The sequence below is a fragment of the Antedon mediterranea genome, chromosome 5 (genome assembly GCF_964355755.1).
Source record: "Antedon mediterranea chromosome 5, ecAntMedi1.1, whole genome shotgun sequence".
NCBI lineage: Eukaryota > Metazoa > Echinodermata > Crinoidea > Comatulida > Antedonidae > Antedon > Antedon mediterranea.
Genome location: NC_092674.1, coordinates 1,804,266 through 1,827,620, shown reverse-complemented (window position 1 = coordinate 1,827,620; position 23,355 = coordinate 1,804,266). Strand labels below are relative to the sequence as shown.

The window sequence follows — 23,355 nt, the reverse complement described above, 5'->3', positions numbered from 1 at the left end:
GAATTAAATACAGAGGCAATAGTAAAGAAAGGACACCATAGACTTTATCTGTTAAGGAAGCTGAACCATTTTAATGTCGATAAAGTAATTCTCAGGTTTTTTTATAATTCCTTTATTGAGAACGTTTTAACTGTTTTCCTTTATATGCTGGTTTTTTAGTCTTAATAGGGTCAAAGAGAGAAACTCACTACAAAGAATTGTTAATTTAAGTTCTAAATTAATAGGTTGTCAACTTCGTAGCTTGTCTTCCTTCTGTGACATGCAAACTCTAGAAAAAAATAGAGCTATTCTAAAAAATGTTAACCATGCCTTGTTCAGTGATTTCGAGCTCATGCCTCATGGGCGTCGCTTTCGATGCCCGGCATGTAGAACAAACCGGAAAAGAAATTCTTTTTTGCCAGTTGCCATCCGACTCTTAATTTCTTGAACTTTGACTCTTGTTATATTGTACTGTGTATTGTGATATTTTTGTATATTTTGTAAGATCATTTTAATCCAGAACTTTTTATTTGAATTGCCCCGTGTGGGATGATATTCTTTAATCCTTCAAATAGAAATGGACTCACAACTATGTCATCAGTATCACTTTCTTGTTCGGGTATTAGTACAGTGCAATGCCATTGCATTCATCACATGTAGTTCTAGTTACCCCTGAATGCTTCAAGGAGATACTCAGGTGCTGGCTTTAAGTCTGTGTGTAGAGAAACCATGTTTCCATCATCTGATCTTCCATCCCCAGTCCTCGGTACACATATCAACCCCACTCCATTGCTAAAAGATAACTTGAACTTGAACATGATGTTAAGTACCTTGGTTGTGGTACGACTATGAAGTTGGCGATATGCGAGGTTGTACTTGTAGATGGGATGGAGTCAAAGGCATTCCACGCTGTCCAGGTCATCCATTGTACAGACACACTAAATCATTTTCTCTAGCAACCACAATGTCATCCTTTGTATCTTGTTTGCATCTGAAGACTGAAGAAATAAGTGCAATGACAAGCTTTTTTTAGAGCCACTTGTTTTCCAATTCCGAAAACTCTGGATGTTGTGTCACCAGTATCGCATGAGCAAACAGAAGGTTATCACAGATGTCTCTAAAAAGTCATCGGATACAGATGTTTTCCTGTTTGCTGATTCAATGGTTTTTTTGTACTATCCGAAATAACATCTGCATCAGCAGCTGCATTCACTCATTGCCATGTTGTTCAATTACTAGTTACGAAGATTTATAAATTGTTGTTTGTTACAGAAAGTGATCCTATTTTGTGGAACATGTCACTGGTAAAATGTACAGGGACACTACCACCTGACCCGCCTTACCATGTGCGCCGTCTTTGGCGCTTTCATAATCATCAAAGACTATGATGGCAGGGCAATATTTTTTACAGATCGCATCATAAGTCTCTACACTATTCCATGGAATGCTGTGAAGTAGAGTACTACCATCTAAAATGTAGGCTTACTGGACAGCATTCTGTGAGTTGGATGTGTTAGACTATTCATAAGAAGTTGTTTCCACATGGCATCATGTTGGTTTATTAGCTGAAAGTATTGTAAGTTGGTAGTTTCAAAAAGTGCTGGTGGATAACAAAGTTCATGTTCAAAAACTTCCTTGTTGTCACCTCGAGTCTCCTCTGGAACTGTAGGATCTATGCACACATATTTGCCTGTATGTACTTTATTGCCAGGATCTTGAATACATTGCAAGACTTTCTGGCCTAACATCCTTCCAAAATATTCAATGCTTAATACCGCATTGCCAATATTCCGAGTCACCTGCAGTAACTCCCATGTCAATGGTATGAAGTCTCTGAGTCGTAACCAAATGGATTTTTCAATTGCCATTGTGTTCCTGACGTGTGGCCACAAGGTCTTATGTTGGCCGCTGTTGGAGTAACGCCCTGATACTATTGCAAAGGCATTACATACAGCGCAGATTTGGTCTGAATGTACTCATTCCTAAATCTCTTGTCAAACCTGGTTTTCTTTGAGGCTTCTCATAGAAACCTTTTCAATCACCAGGTCTGTTGACAATCCAGCCCAGATGGTTCCGAATGTCATACAACATGGAGGTCATTGTCAAACTGCTGTTGAACATCTTTGTATTTCTACTGGTTAAAAAATCGTTAAAATACTTATACGTCCCAATATAAATAGTGTAACCATGGCAACACAAATGCCATCTGGAAAAAATGGAATGTAGATCATCGAGAAGTAACAGGAACGGAGATGTCACTCATCTGCATCTTGAGCTGGTCATGTGTATCGCTTTGGACTGAAATGTTCACCCCATGGGTATCTCTGTGTATATACCGTTGTTGTTTACAGCGAAAACAACATTTTTAGCCAAAATTGAAACATTTTGTTGTGTTTTTCCGCAAAAATGACATGCTAAATAAAATGTTATGACTATAAGTTTGATATCACTGAATAGGAAATTTAATAAGCTTTCGGATGATATAAATCACACTTGTATATAATGTATTTCAAATGGTTAAATATATGTAATTAATGGGGCATATTAATCTTGACTTAAAATGACCTTTATTGATCTCTGACCCCTTGACCCAATGCTTGGATTTTCGGTGACTTTTAGTATGTCGTTCTACACTTTATATGGAATTCAAAAATACTTGCTTTGTTACTATTGCAATTTGTGGTGGGTATATCATTAGATTGACTGGACTACTAGTAGTAATCGAAATTACCTGATACAAAGCAGGAGGGCAAATTGATAGAACGACATAATATGATTCGAGATCTGTTAGTTTAGATACACATAATAATTATGTGTAAACTTTAGCACCACCCTTATAGGTACTACTGAAAATGAGTGATATTCAGCTTAAATATCCTAATATAGATCTAGACTCAAATAATGACACAGATGATATTTTGATAATACAACGTTTAGACCTATTTTATATGTGAAGAACTTATACTATTTTAGTATAACAGTGTTACATTATATAGCAATTATCATATAATATATTATACCAGTAAGTTGTTTGGTGCTAACCCTTAGACATAATAAATATGCCCCCACCGCCATCGCCACCGCCGTCGCCACCGCCGCCCCCGCCTCCGTCGCCCCCGCTGCCCCCGCCACTGCCGCCACCGTCGTCATTATTATCATCGTCGTCGACATTATTATCATCTTTATTAACATCATTATTATCATTATTATTATTATCATCATTATTATTATCATCAGCATCATTATCATCATCATAATTTTCATCATTATCATCATCATCATAGTCATCCAAATTATCATCATCATCGTCATCATCATCATAATTGTCATTGTCATAATCGTCGTCATCGTCATTATCATCATTATCATCATCATTATCACCATCATTATCATCATCATCATCTCATCATCATCATCATTATTAGTATCATCATCATCATGATCATCATTATCATCATCATCATCATTATCATCATTATCATCATCATCATCATTATCATCATTATCATCATTATTATCATTATGATCATCCTTATCATTATCATCATCATCATTATCATCATTATCATCATTATCATTATCATTATTATCATTATCATCATCATTATTATCATCATTATTATCATCATTATCATCATCATCATTATCATCATCATAATCATCATCATTATCATCATCATCATCATTATTATAAGTATTAACGCTACATTGCATAGAAATAAATTGTAGAAATGTACATATTATCTAACTTTATTTTATTGATCTACAGTATTTCGTAAAGATGATATTGTTATTTATTATACATTCTTTATATTTTAGAGGTTTTATTTTTTTTCAATAATGTGTATAATTATATTATTCTGTTTCCATAGATGATTAGTATTTGTTGGTGCTTAAGTTGGGTTTGGTTAAGTACTACCTTTGCTGTAGTCTTGCATATGTTGGTTGGCCTCAACAGACTCTGATCAAGCTATTTATTGTTGAAAGATTAAACATAAAACAGAATTGTTTTTATTCTTTAAATTATGCCCAATTTAGGGGTTTCTTCCAGATATTACGTTGTTTGTGTGCGCTCCATAGTTAAATAATTACGATTTCCTGAAATTAAAAACATACTCAATAATAGGTCTTGATATTTACTTTATGTAGAATGTAGCGTTTTGGTAATTTTTTTAACAAGGTAGAGTTTGAATAGATTCTATGTTAGGGTTGGTTAAGCATTACTGGTGTGAACGAGTGTTTAATGGCCAAGTGTACAAAAATACACTAATTTATAAAAAGGTAATCATTAAAAAAAATGTTTATAATGTAAATAATTATAATACTGCATGTATTTGTTCATAGTCGAATAATTACAAAATAGTAGTTTTAGATGTACATACCTTGACGTGACGTAAGCACACATACTAATGTTTTCTTTTTAAAACTAAACAATGACAGAAATGAAATATCCAAAACCACAACACCAATATATTGCAGCTAGAATGACGACGACATAAGCAAGAACTTTACAACGTGGGTATTTTCTCAAAATACTGCATAGAGATATATACTATTAGTCAATATCATAAACACATTACATTTCATCATGACATTATTATGATTATAATGCGCATAATTTATTGATATACGTACACACTATTAATTTAGGCTTTCTCTCAGATAGTATCTTATTAAATCACACAAGTAAAATTCAATCTGATAATTGTTCTGTAATATATCTTTGTGTGACGTACACATAATAACAATATTTTAATATTATTTAGTAAAAGATAAGTTGTAACTTACTTTGGACTTGGTTGATCTATACATTGATTACTCATCTTCACAAAGAACTCGAAAGAATTAGGAGCGTAAAAATAAGATATTTTTTTCTTTATTAAACAGTCGTCGATATGTATTAACTTGTGTAGGCTTTCTATTACCAATGGTACAATTGGCATATAAATAGACACTTTTCCAGTAAACAATTGGGTGCATTTGCTTGAATGCATTTGCGCATTGATATTTCTTTCGGAGAGAGATATCAAAATACTATACATTTATAACATAATACTTGTAGTAAAAAGATTGCTTCCTATTTGTCTTTAGTTTAAAGTTGGAAATAGGATTTACCAGAACTTTACAATGTATAGAAAAGGTCACGTAGTTTTCGAATCATTTATTTGAAAGTTCAAAATCACCACTGTATTTAGATTTCTTCAGTATTTGGTAATACAGCGTCTCAAGTGTTTCATATGTATCTCCTACTACCATATACCATAACCTACCTTTACATGATACAGCCATCACATGTGATAAACTGAGATACTGTATTACCGAATATTCCTATGATACTGGAGATGCTGTATTACCGAAAATCTTATTAGTGCTTTCATCTGCATCCTCACTCTTTAGATGGTGATGTGAGTTACGTTTTTAGTCGCGTGCAACTCGACTCTACAGTCGGTCGGTTGGTCCGTCGGTCCGTTTGTCGGTCGGTTGGTCGGTTGGTAAACTTGAGCATGCAACTGCAGCCATGTTTTTATTATCATTAATATTGAATATACAGTGAAATCATTGGTTTAGTATGGAAGACAAGTCAAGTTATTTAAGTTTAAAGTAGAGCAGTAGAGATGCAATGTTGCTCTGTCAAGTTTATGAAAAACATATATTTTTGCTAGAGAAAAAAAAAACAAATTATGACAAACAATTTCATAAAACAAGGTTTATTTAGCAGCAGTCTACTTTTGAACGCTTACAAATTGTCAAACTTAATAATCATACCGGAAATATTTGAGAATGCTACGAAGCTTTTGCAAATAAATTAAATACTAAAACCGGGCATCTGAATTTAACGGAATCACTAATAGATAAACAATGTTACATTGAAATGCTAGATTTACAACTATAAAATTGCAATCCAGAAAATTGTTATAACTACTGACTCTTCTAATAAAAATGTTCTAATCATAATCATATGGGCAATTTTTTTTTCATAAGATTTTAAAATAATGTATGATGTACAACAAAGTTACAAAGATGTTCAGAATATTTGTACATCATTTGATTCAAATTTGGTCCAGATATCTGTAACATATAGTATTATTATATTTCAATGTTATGCACATAAAATACTACAGTAATAATGTGTGTGTTATTGTATTACAAATATTGTTGCAGTTACAAATCTCGGTAGGCCTACCATAAATGGTGTAAATAGGCGTTTGTAGTTGAGAAATATAGTTGTCATACTCCATAAAAATAAATATCTGTACGTATGCCTGGCGATTAGGTTTTCACTCAGAAGTTAATCCCATATTTGCTTTTCAGTGTATTGTTATATACCACTATACTACTGTACTATGAAAGTTATACACATAGTGTATTAATTGCTTCGTATCCTCTGTGTTCCAATTTCTCTTTTTTGGTTGTCAATATCTGAAAGATCATGGTTTCCCACTGCAGAAGAAAAGACGGTGAATCCTATAAATCCAATACTTCTTGTGGCAGTATTCACATCTGATGTTAAAAAGCAAAGAACAATCATGTAGTAACGTTTATATACATCTTAACGTAATATATCAGTGACTATCTTGATTGGTATTCTCTAACAAACTAGCTAACAAACTAAAGCAAAATTAAACTTAATGTAAATAAATTAAGGCTAAATACAAAAATTAGTTTTATTTTAGTTTTTTTTAAATATAAGTGTATACAAACAATCGTATAACATATCCTCCACTGTGATTTAATACATTTTGTTTATATTTTTAATTAAATGAACTGAACTATTACAATTATGAGTTAATATTTAATAAAAATTTTATTTTGACATTAGAGTAAAATTTAACTTTCATTCAAATTGTTGATGAACCCTTCCCACATAACGGTATATATTTAAAAGGCAACTTAATATAACCTTTTTAATCTGTAGATATATCGTAAACTATTACCGACAGTAAATAATACTGCTAAATATACTAGGCCTATAACGTATTACTTGCCTTTCATTTGGCGATGGCTCGTCACCCATTTTTGTTCAGATTAATGTCGTTTAAGAAATATTATCAGAAGTTAGTTTATGAATTGTTTTTTCATAAGAGAGAAAATATGTTCGGCTTAATGTTTTTATAGTATTTTTGCGTAATGATATCGTATTTTATAATATTGAAATAAGTCTCTTAACAATACTTCTTTTTTATTTTAAATATTCATTTTTAACTATAGGTGGATTTCCGTTTAAAAAGAAAGTGAATGAAAACAATTTATATATCTTTTTATAGTATGGTATATTAATTCATAGCGCGTCGAGTAACAGCCAATGAGATTGTTCTAAGCACTAAATTAGAATGAAAATTGCATCCAATTAAGATAGTGGTTACAACTACTATTTATTTGTTTTACTTGTATAATTGTTGTTGTTTTTGTTTTACAAAATTAAATGCAAAGTAATATAAACTAACTTAACTAACTTTTAATTTCAACTGTTTTTTGTAACTCAATAGTTACATAGTTCAGGTCCATGTAATGTAAGCTTATATTAAGTAAAACAGAGAAAAGGATTAAACTTTTATTTATAATGAATTTTCTCTATTTTAGTATAAATGTATCACAAAAATGTTTCAAAATACCAAATTGTTCTTATTTGAATTAACTTTCCCCTTAAGTATTATTTACTGTCATTTCATTTAATTTATTTATTCGACCAACAAAACATATATACAATGTACAAAGATGAAATTGGTCAGGGACTTCTAAAGTAATGATTACTGTCACTACAAGAGTCAGCAGTCCCATGTCACCATATTTTCGAATCACTTCGTCTAAAATAGACCACCCGATTCTCGGTACTGTATCTAGATTGCCTCAGTATCATAGGAATAGGAAAATCACATGTGTTTCACATGTATCTCCTAGTATCATACTCATACACTGACCTTATATGATACAGGCACCACATGTGATACAAATGATATGCTGTATTACCGAATATCTTATTAGTTTGTTCTTCATTTGCAGCAGTAATCACTCTTTACAAGATCATCTGTGTTACACGTCAATTTAGTTATTAATATTATTGAATATAAAGTCAAAAAATCATCATCATCATCATCATCATTATCATCATCATCCTCTTCCTATACTGTGTAGAGACTCATTTGAGTATAGCAGCAAATTGGTTAGGTGTGGCAGCTAAAGTCAAGTTATTAAAGTTTAAAGAATATACGTGAAGTTATTCTGCTGCAATGGTGCAATGTTGCTCTGTCGAGTTTAAGAAAAATATATTTTTTTGCGATTGAGATGTTGATTTATGTCTTCCTTAACAATCTCTTTAAATTCTCTGTTGATAGTTAATATTGATATGTTGATTAGACGTGATCACTGTAAACACTATTTTATTATAAATAGAGATAATGAATGCTTAAAAAGACACGAGACACGATTTCATGAAGCAAGGTTTAATTTATCAGCAATATTCTAAGAACTAACAGTGTCAAAACTTTACCAGAAGTTACTACAATGAATTTGTAAAGAAATGGCATAGTAAAAGAATATCTGTAGGTTCTTATTCATTTATATATTCTTCAATAGAATAGAAATGGAGTAGGAATAAAAACATAAACCAAGTTTATACTATAATGTCAACATCAATAAATTAACATACGATAAATAGATTTATTTAAATGTAAAAATGGTATTTAAAGAAGGAGAATGTAAAAATAACGTACTCTTGAAAATCATGCTATAAACTCAAACCCAATATGAACTCTAAGAGTTAGCGTATTAAAAAAATCATACCGTTAAAATTGTGAATTTAACAACTATAAAACTAAAACTACGCATGGAGAAACACATAGGCGCAGCTTCAAAGTCGCAAGACCATGGTTTATCAAGGTATATCAAGGTACACCATGTTTTATCAAGGTGCATCAAGGTATATCAAGGTACATCAAGGTATATCAAGGTACACCATGTTTTATCAAGGTGCATCAAGGTATATCAAGGTACATCAAAGTATATCAAGGTGCATCAAGGTATGTCAAGGTACACCATGTTTTATCAAAGTGCATCAAGGTATATCAAGGTGCATCAAGGTATATCAAGGTACACCATGTTTTATCAAGGTGCATCAAGGTATATCAAGGTGCATCAAGGTATATAAAGGTACACCATGTTTTATCAAGGTGCATCGAGGTATATCAAGGTACACCATGTTTTATCAAGGTGCATCAAGGTATATCAAGGTGCATCAAGGTATATCAAGGTACACCATGTTTTATCAAGGTCCATCAAGGTATATCAAGGTACACCATGTTTTATCAAGGTGCATCAAGGTATATCAAAGTGCATCAAGGTATATAAAGGTACACCATGTTTTATCAAGGTGCATCAAGATATATCAAGGTGCATCAAGGTATATCAAGGTACACCGTGTTTTATCAAGGTGCATCAAGGTATATCAAGGTGCATCAAGGTATATTAATGTAGTTATAAACTAAGTATACTATTTTAACGACGAAACAAGGATTAGTAATTAATAACAATTGCTTAAAAAACTAAGAATCAAAACGCTTTAAGAAAAAAACCCAAAGAAAAACATTGTATATGCATATGCCTAGGCAATCTGTAGTAGAGCAGTATATTAAAAAGCAAACAATGATATAATGGATACATAACTAGTTACATCAATATGAGCGGTACATACCTATCAAATATGATGACAAGGTAAACCAAAAAACCGCAAAATTACAGGAATAATATTTTGACAATTGTTTAAATTTACCATTTCCAAATCTGCGATAATTAAGTGAGAGTTACGATGCTAAGTAACCACAACACTTACTTCAGTAAAATAATTCATAAACAATATTTACGTATTCAAATCACATTATTGCAACATCTACAATTTACGTACTATTCAGTCTGGTGTGAAATAGAGAAGTCCATTAGTCCCGAGCGTTAGTTATTTCTATGTTCATAGTAATCTTCATTGTAGGCCTGTGTCACAGGGACTTATTCATATTTGTTGCTTTGTTTTCTTTAGATGTTCTGAGAGTAAACATATATCAGAAACATCCACAAATTACTTGCAATTGAGAAGTTTATAGTTGAAAAAAGCTCAAAGGTACCTGTCATACTTTATATATTTTCATAGCGGATAAAAATATATGAAAGTAGGCTTGACGATCAAAATTTATTCACGATGAAGTTGGTGTCAAGTATTTTTTAAAGATGAAACGGGAAACCATGGCCATAATAATGTAATTAGGTTGTATCCATTTTTTCTTTACGATTGGTGACATTTACTGAATCATTAAATCTACAGTTTAACATCAATATCTGTAGCCGGCCATTCGGAACAATAGGTGAACAATGTCGGACATCCACTGCGTTTGCTCGTGGTGCTTCCGGTGTTTTCACCACCTGACGTATCGGTCGTATCTTTGTCATCTCTGTCAAAAGATAATTAACGTTTTACACATTCGAAACAACTAAAAATACATTTCAAAATTGTCAAAATTAAACTTTTATTAAGGCCAACTCAGACAGCGTCATTATTAAGGTCAACTCAGACTGCGTTGTACGACGAGGCTATCCGAAGACGACTGGTCTCTCGTCGGGATTCAGTTCAGACAGCACCGACGAGTCGAGGCGTTTCGTCGGGCCTCGTCGTACGATGCTGTCTTAGTTGGCCTTAACAAAAGTTGGCCAGCAAAAACCTTTATTGATGTTTGTATTAAAAAACAACAAAACGGCTTGGATCGAAAAAAAATTAATTATGTTTATTAAAATTGTATTTTAACGATTTAAGTTCCATATTACTGTTAATATGAAATAGTTCAAAATTGTTATCATTGAATATTTATCTGCTAAATATAAATTTCAATAATCTGCTTTACTAATTAAAGACGATATTCTTACCCCTTTTCAGTTGGTGATGGTTCGAATGTTGGTTGGCCACTACCACCCGACATGTTTTCAGAGTAAAAACTTACGTATATAATTTAGATGCAGAACTAGAATGTTCTCTAAAATGAGTGTGTATAAGTGTCGTGTAGTTTATTTTATGGAATAGATACAATTGAACGTATTGGGTAAATGCAGTTCGCGCATTGATATTTCATTGTGAAAGATGAATCAATGAAATATTCATAAGATGCATAATTTAGACAATATGAACAAATTAATATTATCACCCATGTAGTAGTGTATTAAAAATCACCAAATAGTAGATCTAGATAATATATACCTTGATGCGTATACTAATTGTATAACGAAACAACAAAGGATGATAGAGATAATCAGATATAATGCAGCGAAAAGTTCATAATAACTATTAATGTAGGCCTGTAGCTTTTGCTTTTTTAAAGGTTTTTTAGTCAACAAGATATAATATAGAAACATTGGTCGTACGACAATTAGGAAGTTTATAGTTGGATATTATAGTAGCTGTCATTTTCATAGCGTATAAAAACAAAAAAAGTAGTAAAAAGTGTTCTAGGAATTACACATCTTAAAATAAATATAGACTCATAAACAAAATTACAAAAATGTTCAAATTGTAGTACTGTACTGACAATTATTTTGGTCTAAATATCAGAATGTTGTAAGTAGAGAACTTTTAGTTTGAGAAATATTTGTCATCCTCCACACTTGCAAGATGGAACAAGTTAGTAAAAAAAGTTATTTACGGTGTATTGAATCTCCCATTACTATTAAAGGTACTTACACAATGTATTTGGTTTGTATCATTAGTGTTTCAGTTTCTTCTTCTTTTTTTTTTTGGTTTCTCTCTCTTGATAACTTACTGACTGTCCCATTGATGATTTGGTTGTATATTCCTAGTCCATATAGCATGATATTTAAACGTGAAAGATCATCTTTCTTAGTTGCAGTTGAACAAACGGTGAATCCAATAAGTGTAATACCAATACGACCTGTGGCAGCGTGGGCATCTGATGTTAAAAAGCAAAGGACAATCATGTAGTAACGTAACATATCAGAGACAATCATGTAGTAACGTTTATATACATCTTAACATATCAGAGACTATCTTGTTTGATATTGTATTACAAACAAACTAGCGCAAATCTAATAGTTTTTTCTAAAGTAATTTAGAAACAGTTAAATACAAAAAGAATTTTAGTTATTTTTTTTTGTATTTCTTCTATTAAGGTGGTAAAGTGTGACTTTCGCAAACAATCTTGTTATATGCCCTCCATTGATTTGATCAATTTTGTCTATTTCATTTAAAATGAACTGGACTAATAATATTACGAGTAAATATTCTATAAAAAGTTTAGATGGAAGTATAATATAATTGAAACATTCTAATTCTTGATGAAATTAGTCAAATGTATAAGCACCATCCTTACTACTTATTTTAATATTCATCTACGTCTCTTGATCTTCAGTAACGGTATTATTTGAAAGGTAACGAATATAGAACCTTTTAACCCGTAAAAATAAGTCAAACACTTGACAGTAAATATTACTGTTAAGTATACTAGGCCTATATCTATATAATTTACTTTTAGATATGATTAGCATCTTACCCTTCATTTGCCGCTGGTTCGTCTCTGGGTTGATCAGCCATTACCCCCAGATTAGTATCGTTTAAGCGTGTTTATCAGAAGTTCGTTTATGAACCGTTTTGTCATAAGAGAGAAATTCTGCTCTGCTTTATAGTTTTCGCGTAATGATATCGTATTTTATATACTGAAATAAGTCTCTCAACAATACTTCTTTATTGATCAATTTTTCATGCATATATTATTTGCAAATATGGATAAAACATAATTATAAAGAAAAACTCAGAGGCCAATTATACGAAATATTAATTATAGACATAAGTATCTTAGCTTTGTAGTTTCCATTTTCCTAAATCTAAACTTGACCCAGTCTACACCCCTTTTGCAGTGTGGTATTATTTCTTAATATATATTCTTGTTAGGTAAAATACTAATATTTTACAATCTATGATATTTCCATCTATCTGATTAAATTTACAGAATTAATTTCCAAAATCCCATCTTAGTTTAGTTATATTAAGTTATTATATAATAGATATACTAATGCATGTATTAAATGGTGTGATAATCAAAATTAAATTAGTGAATTATTTTCTACATAAGAGTAAAACAATCAAAGACTGTATAGTTCTCAAACAGCACAGTTTACCGTTAAACAAAATAAATGACATAGAAATACACATTATTATGACAAATGTTTTCATAAAGCAGGGTTTATTTAGCAGCAGTCTATTTGAGAGTTCCCACACTGTCAAATCTTAATATATTCTGGCATGGAAATTTTTCAAATACTTAGAAACTTTTTACTTTTTTTAATTATCTAATCAATTATTCTATATATTCCCGTCTCTCTTAGTATAATCTTTAAGGCCATTATAAATATTATCCACTGTATACTACAGTGATACATTTTTTTGTCGTGATTTTTGTTACACCTTCTTAATTCATGTACATTTAACCAAATATTATATCTTAAATGTATGCCTGTACACCAGCAATCGAATTAAAATGTAGTAAGTATCTCTACGTAAATAGATAATGTCAATTACGATACGCGTGTTGGTTTGTTACAAGTATGAACCACAAACAGTTTAGGCTCATAGTAAACATAACTAACACCATGTTTATATGGAACAGTTCTGTAATTGTATTTTTCATATAATTCATATTTATTGAAAATGTGAACGAAGACGTGTCTGTAAGTAAACTTTACGACAATTCACGTTGTACTATAACTGTTGCTTAATTTTGAAATTAGGTCCGGGAATATCAATTTACGGTTGTTGAGTTCATAGGCGTCATAATATATTTAGTTCGTATCCAGTTTATACTTTGGCTCTTCGGAACTTTTGGTAACAATCCTTAAACCTTTGTTTTTTATATCACCAGTCCATGAAGCGTGAGACATACTAGTATACATACTTCATGCATGCAGCGTGACACATATTATACGGTAACGTAGAATCATAAGATCTATGGTCTTGATGGACAGTTTCGTACGTGTGCCGCTATGTTTCTTGCATAGAAATACCAGTGACAGTGTGGGCATTGGCTGTTAAAAATGAAAAAAAAACCCGTATTAAAACTTTTTATAATTTTCTAAAAACATTTTGAAAACAAGTATTTCTAAGTTTAGTAACAAACCGACCAAGAAGCTAGGGCGATATAAAACGATAAGTAATTATATTATCAATAATTTGTGAATTCTAAGATTTAGGCTCAATAACACAGGTGAGAATTTTAAAAAGAGTTACTTGGAAGTCCAATTAGGTTAAAAATTAGATGGAACTTTATAATGTTATGTTGCCAAAATTTATAAGCAATCTCTCATCTCTTTATTATTCATCGTGCTCTTGATTCACAGTAACGAATTTTTAGTTATGCTCTATTTAATGTAAAATTTTACCTTATAGATTACATGTGAACAATATTCCAAACTATATATTGCCTTCTTACCCTTTTTCGTTCGCTGATGGTTGGTATTTGTCAGCCATATTTTCGCCACTATGACTATGAAGCGTTTTAGTTTAGAATAGAAGTTCTGTATTTTTATAGTTATATATACGCGTAATGATATTATATCTTAACCAAAGTAAGTCACTGCTTTTAACAAAAGGGTGAAATATCGATCATACTCTATTGTAAATCAATTTCCATTCTTTTTTTAAAGCAACAATCGTCATTTAGTTTTACTCTTTCTTTTTTGTTTCAATATCATGCCAGTTATAATGATTTCATTTCTCTTTAAAAAAAAAAGAATTTTAAAGAAAATATTCTGATGTTTCTCTTGTTATAACCTATAAAGTGAAAATTTAATTAATCCACAGTGTATTGGACCACGTGTAAAAATGCTGTATTTAGGTTCTCTGCTTACTGTGGCATGGAAATTAATCAATTGAGGTTATTTAACAGATCCAGAATATTTTGACCGCAATTTATAGCTTATCTTTACCTAATTATAGTTTAACTATAATTTGATATAGGTCTATGTTGTTTTAGAGTTGTATATAATACCTACAAAAGTATAAGTAGAAAAACTGTCTTTCCGAACTTAGAAGACAAAACATTCTTTTTCTGGATTCGTCTGCCTCCACTATATCATGAAACACTCAACAACACTTGTTGGTTGAACGTTCTCTATGTAAACAGCGTATTTTAATTTTAAACAAAATAAATGACCAAAAAAAGACACATTATTTTGACTAAATGATTAAATAAAAGCAAGGTTTATTTAGCGGCAGTCTAGAGAACTCACACACTGTTAATAAAGTGGAGATGTTTTCGGACGCTAGAAAGTGTTTGTAAATACAGTAAATGAAATTAATTTAATAAAATGGCTCCTATCCCACTTTGTCCACCCTTAGAAACCCACCACATGAATCTAATGAAATAGGAATCTATTACAAATCCCTAAATCAATAAAAATGTAAATAAATGTAATTTAAAAGTTCATAAGCTGTGAGAATTCAAACATTGTCAATTCTTAATATTAATTAAAAGTTTAAATGCGATTTTGTTTGTAAATAAATGGATTACCAATTATTACATAATTATTAATTATTCTACATATTGTAATAAAATAGAATCCAAAAATAATAAGAAAAAAAGTAAACATATTTATTTTAAAAGTTCATAATTCAGTTTGTTATGTATGAACCACTTACTTTTTTTATAGGACAAGTATATAAATTTCATGTTTGAATTGAACAGTTTTGTAATCGAACAGTATTTGCCGTATAATCCATATTAAAATGTGAAGGTATTACTGTATCTTTAAGTAATCTTGACAACATTAACTTGCATCGTAATAATTTTGCTTTTAAGTCCCGGAATATGGCTTAGGTCAATGTGGAGAATGATCTGGAATATTTCTTTTACTATTGTTGAGTGCCTTGAGATCATCGCATCCAGTTTATCCTTTCATTGTGTTTTTACTCTCTTCACTGTAACTGTTACTAACGAACTAACAACTTATTTGTATAACCAGCCCATGTCGTGTTACGTATAGCGTAATTTTATTTATTTTTTTTTCGGTAAACATGTTTTAATATGTATCTTAAAATCTTTTGGAGAGAACCATTGGCGACAGTTAGGGCATATCCTGTTAAAAATAAAAATACATTATTAACGCTTTATCTAAATTACAAAAGTTATAAAAATATATAAACAAATTTTGGAATGTTCAAAATATACATTTCGTAGAAAAAATTTACTTTTTGTTTCACAGAAAACCAATTAACATACTTAAAGGAAACGAAAGGTAGCTAAACAAAAGTAAATTTCAATCAGAATTTTTTTTTTCTACTTTTTATTGTTACTTTTTATAACAATAATTAATCCTGAAAAAGTGATATTTATTAGTCCATTCCGAACTTTAAAATAATATTAACTGTAATAATAGCAACTATAATTAACCCTTCGTTACTAATTATTTTCTTACTTTTTCTCATTTGCAGCTGGTTGGAATTTGTCAGCCATATTTCCAGAGTAAGATAGTTCACTTTAAACGTATTTATCAGCACTGATATCTATGAATAGTTCTGTTTTAAATTAGAAAATCGGTATATTATAGTTACGCGGAATGATATTTAATGGTACCTGAAGTGAATTCTCTCCTCTAGTAAGCGGATACCTACGATACCGGACACCCATCCAAACCCCATTTGTTCCTTCTATCTAATCGGTGTATTTGGTACCACTCACATTTTTTATATAATTTAACTCCTGTAAGTTGACAGTACAAATACAATTTCTGTACGAATAATGACTATCATACTATTGAACTTAAATTATTTAAAATAATGAATGAAAAGTTATAAATATAATTATTACAATGCCTGGAGAGTTAGAAGCCATCGTAGTTAGAGCACCGAAAGGTTAAACTGTAATGTTATTAAATTCACTCTATGTAAATGGTTACTTTTGCATTCTTCTTGGATTTAATAACAATACCATAATCGATAAAAAAAAAATATTATTTCTATGATGTTCACATTATTATTTGTTAGATTAACAAACTTATTTTAAACATTAAAACATTTAAGAGGTGCTTATAAGTCATTGGTATAGATTGTGGGGGCGTTTCAAGTGAAGGCTGCATTTTGCTATTGCAGAACACAATTGCCTATGCTCCAGAAAAAAATATTTTGTAATTTACAGTAACCGTTTAATTAAACAAATCCTTAAGACAATTTTGTAAACAGTGCATCCCATTTGCCATTCTCAATGAATAGGAGCTTTGTCGCAATAAACACATATTTCCTGGTTTTATTCGCGTGCAACGCGACTCTACATGTATCTCACTATGTCGGTCGGTTGGTCGGATGGTCGGTCGGTAAACACTAATTCAAATTTTAGCACGCAACTGCAGCCATGTATATGGCCTTGTATGGCGAATCTATCCACACGAATCCTACATTATTCTCCTGAATCTGCTGATGTTTGCTGGGCCTTTTTAAAAATCATCACAACACGTAAATAAAAAATACAAGTTTTTTTATCACAGGAATAGATTCACCTCGTGGAAACAGACTTTACTATCGTAACAAACAATAACACACAAGAATAATTTATTTGTATATATGTTATTAAATTTAATTCATTAATTGATTTGTTGAGTAGACGTAATCAATGTAAATAATACATTTATATTTTACTATAATGATTTCATGAAGCAAGGTTTAAATAGCATTAATTAACAGTGAAAAAAACTTAAACAGAAGCTTTTGTAAATAAATGGAAAATCTGTTGTTGTTGTTGTTGAAGTACTTTCTTGGAGAATCAAGTCAGCAAAAACAACGACATCGACACGACTAGCGCCGCCTAAAATAGAAAAAATATATTGACACATTAAAAGCAGTCATTGCTATTACAAAGTTACCTTTATCAAAAACTAAAACTAAAATACTAAACTATAATGTGTTGGTAGATATATCTGGAATTAAGTTTTTTAGGATATAGACCAGCAAATTAATAAAAAAAAAAACAACGGTTTGGGTTTACTAATAAACGCCAATTTTGTTTAAAAAATGCAGGTGCAGATGATGTTTCAGATGATGGTGATTATAATACTGATGACGAGTAAACGTACCTTAGGTATAGAGTTTTAGATGTAAGATTTCTTAGTTGACTGTATTCATTAATGATAGCCCCATTAATATATTCTGCTCTGTACGCGCCTAAATGTATATTTTCTAGAAACTGGCTGATTGTCCAATGTCCAACACCACTTTCAGTGAGGTATCTATTTTCTCCAACAATGTGTAATTTTAAATCTATGCTGTTAACAATGAATAAATATAAATTCTTAAAATGGTAAAAATAATATAATTTCAAAAATCCAAACATTACAGTTCTCAAATAATAGTATATGAGAAACATTGCAAAGAATGTTAATAGCAATCTTTAACTTATGCCAAAATTCATTATCAAATTATTTTTAATATTTTTATTAATGAAAGATTAATTTGTATTAATAAAAGATACCAACCAATTTTTATATTATGACTATTATGCAATTTGCCTGATATTTACCTCTGCTATAGATTAATGATTAAGACAAGCCTACATCTTGTTTCTTGATTTAATTTATTTGAAATGACGTTACCAATTTAATAAATTTACTTCTTTGTATACATTAACAAATTAGACAATGTATTTAAAAATAAATGTATAAAACAATGTATTTAAATTCAAATATTTTTTTTCTGATGATAAATATGAAATAATGAAATATGTTTAAAATTCTACAAAACAATATACATTTTAATATGTATACATTTATTTGGAGAATTTTGGTATTTATTTATTTATTAAAACACAATTACGGAATTCAACTGATGTGAAATTAGTGAAAGAAACATCGAATCAGTTTTATAATAATTGAGTATTAATTACAGTACAGTACACAACCGATGAAGATATTTTAAATCTTCAATTTAATTTAATTTTCTTACCTTTGATTGGGACCGGGCTGGTCTATTCCCGCCATTATTTTTCCTGAACCCTATTTACCTTTTTCTAACAACGTTATTGGTTCTACGACCATGCGATCTGTCACATCTACTATAAATCTGTTTTACTTTATAGGCTAGCGCGTAATGATATCAATGCAGCGATTCAGATATTGAAACATGAGAATCTTGCAACACGTTACTTCAAAACAAAAAACAACTAAACATAGTGTAGTAGTCATTTTTTTTACATCTATTATACCATCATCTAAATTGTTTCACCATAATTCCTGATATATAATTAGGCATAAAATTGTTTAATGAATTTTTACAGTATACGATAACTGTAGGACTAATATAGGCCTAATACGGTATACTATGATAATATATATATATACACCCACAGCATTGTCATTTTTTCAGTATTTTGCCTTTGGATTTATATGTTCACATTCACCTACATTAATGCTAGGTATGGAGAAGTACTCAACATAAGTACATTCTGTTCTATAATCATTTCCTTCTTTTTTTTCAGAAATCGTTCATGAAGGAATTAGTTAATTTTTTTCCATGGTAAATTGCATGTACAAGAAGTACCAACAATCATACAGTTTTTTTTTTTAGTTTTCTTAACGACAGAGGGCGACAAACAGTTTAAATAAGTAGTCAACATGATGTGCACTTTGCGAGAAGTTAGTAGGCCTACTAAACTCAACTTACAGAAATGTCATTCCTCTCTTGGTGCATGCTGGGAGCCGGGTGACACAAAAATATACAGTAATGTTAGAGAAGAGTGAAATTGCAATAATAAATATTTAAATCTGGCGTAATGCTAATTTATATTATACATCGAGAATTAGCTGCTGTTTTAGTAAAAAATAATAAGACTAATCTCATTTCTATTTCAGTTTTTAAACAGAAACAAAGTAAATTTATTCATATTTCTATTGATTTCACGTTCTAGTATCTTAAATTTATATATTATTGTTAAATCACCTTGTTTTCAAAGTTTCTTAACGATAGGGGGCGGCAAACAGCTTGAATATAAGACTCGACTCTCCGCCGTTAACTCTTTTGTGCAGTTGCTTCTCATACTCCATGGGAGCCGATGGTAGGTTACTGCTTTTAAAATTCCACTGATTTATTTTTAAAACACTGATATTTTTTTTTTATTAAAAGCGTATTGAACCTATTACAAAAAAAATTCCAGTACCTATAATGAAGATGCAAAAACCGAAATTGCAGAAATTAGAACAATTGTGAAGTTTTTTTGTGTTTATTTTGCCTTTTGTGAGGTCACCATTACCTTTTATTTCCATTTCAAAACATGTTACATAATTATTTTATTAAGTAAACTTTCTTTGCAATCAAAATTGCTGTTTTTGTTTCCATTTTTATTATGTTTGTATATATAAACTATATTTAAATCTATTTATAAATATTACGTTTCTCATTCATCTTTAAAATCTCATTTCTCTCATATCGATTAGGAACCTTGGTCGTATTCGCGGTAATCTTAACAAGAAAACAGCTGAATTGATTGTACACGCATTTGTCACTTCTAAAATTGACATTGGTAATGCCTTGTTGTTTGGCATACCAAAATCTCAAATACAACGTTTGCAGCGCTTGCAAAATATGGCAGCTAGAATTGTAACTTATACAAAATCAAACGCTCACATAACTCCTGTCCTGATGGATTTGCATTGGTTGCCTGTTCAACAACGTATTAAGTATAAACTTGCGTTGTTTGTATTCAAGATCCTAAATGACAGTGCTCCTGCTTATTTATCTGACCTTGTGGATCGTTACGAATCATCCCGCAGAGGCCTACGATCATTGTCACAAAACCTTCTTCAAGAGCGTAGAGCGAAAAATCAGTGGGGTCAGAGATCTTTTTACGTTGCGGCCGCAAGTGTATGGAACAGCTTACCAGCAACAGTTAAATGCTCAACTAGTCTAAACAGTTTCAAGACCAACCTAAAGACGTCGCTATTCGCTGATGTTCTCGCACGTTGTTAATGCACAAAGCGCCATGAGCGCCACATGGGTGGAGGATACCGGCGCTATATAAGTTTTCATTTATTATTATTATTATTATTTATTACATACAAATTTAAATAATATGTATACAACCTAAATATAGATAAAAGTACTTTTTTTCTTCCATTCCCTTTCTCTTTTTTTGTATCTTTTCTTTAAAGAGAATAAAAAACAACTCAATCTTATAGAGTAAATCTCCTTTAGTATTTTCCTCTTTTAGTATTTAAATTTGGTGACCGTCACTTTTTACAGCAGCAGATCTATTATAGATATTGATGTATGTATGTACACAAATTATAAATTAATTATTTGTTTGTTTTTTAAAGATTCAAATTACACAAAAAATCAAGGTCATAATGATGATGTCATATCAATATCATATTTGGGCATATCACTACCATATTTGGGCACATCACACTTCTTTTGTCAAACTAGTTCGATAGTGTAGACAGACCACTACACAATATTTTTTAAAGGAACAAACGTTGAAATGTCTTTGAGTAATTGATACTTTTATCAGAATAACCACAATAGTCTTCAATAGTATTCAATAATAATAATAATAATAAATGAAAACTTATATAGCGCCGGTATCCTCCACCCATGTGGCGCTCATGGCGCTTTGTGCATTAACAACGTGCGAGAACATCAGCGAATAGCGACGTCTTTAGGTTGGTCTTGAAACTGTTTAGACTAGTTGAGCATTTAACTGTTGCTGGTAAGCTGTTCCATACACTTGCGGCCGCAACGTAAAAAGATCTCTGACCCCACTGATTTTTCGCTCTACGCTCTTGAAGAAGGTTTTGTGACAATGATCGTAGGCCTCTGCGGGATGATTCGTAACGATCCACAAGGTCAGATAAATAAGCAGGAGCACTGTCATTTAGGATCTTGAATACAAACAACGCAAGTTTGTACTTAATACGTTGTTGAACAGGCAACCAATGCAAATCCATCAGGACAGGAGTTATGTGAGCGTTTGATTTTGTATAACTATAGTATTCAATAGTATTCAATAGTATTCAATAGTATACAAATAATGAATGTTTATGAGTGCAATGGTACAAATAATGGCACGAGGTGAATGATGAAAGGTTATATCAACGAGGCAAAGCCGAGTTGATATAACCTTTCATCATTCACCAAGTGCCATTATTTGTACCATTACACGAATACAAAACATTCATTATTTGTTTTATATAACATCTAAATAACAAACAAAAATGTTTCAAAAAGTACTATTTAACGATCGTTGAATAGTGCGTACTATTGCACGCCATGTGACCCACATTCGTCCAATCAAATGACAGGAATTTATATAGGTGTTATATAATATTCAATAGTATTCAATTCCAATGTGCATACCAAAGAGAAACACATATAATTGTTAACATGTTCTATAAAGCTTGGTTCTCACTAGCGACGCAACGTAACGCAATCTACGCAACGTAACGCAACGTAACGCAATCTACGCAACGTAACGCAATCTACGCAACGTAACGCAATCTACGCAACGTAAGAAAATGCCCTTCCGGTAATTGTGTTTGCCCCCACCTGCGTGAAATCAAACCTGCGATTTTTACAGCACTATTGCGTCGTCGGTTCCCACTTGCGATTACGCAATGCATCACTTTGCGTCGATACGTCGCTGTGTTGCGTTCTAGTGGGAACCACGCTTATTCCCAAGCCAAACCCTACAATTATCGGTCTACTGTTTTACTAGAGGCCGGTTTATAATTATAATCACTTTTATATGAAACTAATAATTTTCTTTTCATAATCCTTTGGTAAATCTGTTCCTTCTTATATTTTACTTACTTTTAAAGATGTATTGTCCCCCTGAATTTCATTCTTAAAATTTAGTTGAATATGCCATTTTAATATCACATAATAGTTATACACTTTGATCAAATATTGGATCGAAACAAACTGATTTTAAATAAAAAAAATTGTTGAATTTAACTATTTACTTTGTCATTTTAGTGAAATAGGCCTAACGGAATCACTTTATTAAAACTAAAAAATAACTTATTGAAAGTCTTTCTTTCTTTATTTCCATTCACATAAGCATAGCATACATAAATGGATCATTACAAAACAAAATAATAAATGGGTAAATTATATATAATAATGTTTATACTTTTTTTCGCTAAAGAAAATACTTTTTTTAAACTACAAAATTGCTCCAATCTGAATTTATTCTTCTTTGTTTTTCATTTTTATGGAGACAATAACACATCTTTGAACCACGCATTTGTAAAGAGAATATTTTACTATTAGAATTGCATTTATTGATTTAGAATTAAACTGTGGTTTAACATTTATCCACAAATTCTCATCGTTTAAATTAAAATAAATTGTCGATC

General features: G+C 31.0%; 1 protein-coding gene and 1 long non-coding RNA gene across 2 annotated transcripts; both read right to left on the bottom strand.

Moving 5' to 3' along the window:
* Positions 1–3,745: 3,745 nt before the first annotated feature.
* Positions 3,746–4,907, bottom strand: LOC140049605 (uncharacterized). Its single transcript, XR_011845319.1, has 3 exons — positions 4,768–4,907; positions 4,362–4,514; positions 3,746–4,077 (listed from the first exon to the last, which is right to left on the bottom strand). It is a non-coding gene; the product is annotated as an uncharacterized lncRNA (long non-coding RNA).
* A 3,520-nt stretch (positions 4,908–8,427) lies between these two features.
* LOC140049337 (uncharacterized) lies at positions 8,428–12,606 on the bottom strand. The gene is made up of 3 exons (XM_072094209.1): positions 12,519–12,606; positions 11,693–11,918; positions 8,428–10,415 (listed from the first exon to the last, which is right to left on the bottom strand). Exons 1-3 carry the CDS (start codon positions 12,523–12,525, stop codon positions 10,283–10,285), a joined length of 366 nt encoding a protein of 121 aa, XP_071950310.1. The 5' UTR covers positions 12,526–12,606; the 3' UTR covers positions 8,428–10,282.
* Positions 12,607–23,355: the final 10,749 nt, after the last annotated feature.

Excerpts from the sequence above, each read along its gene's own strand:
- LOC140049337 (XM_072094209.1), bottom strand. Across the intron at positions 10,416-11,692 it reads ATACAAACCAAATACATTGT|AGATGACAAAGATACGACCG; the intron begins GTAAGTACCTTT and ends ATCTTTTGACAG.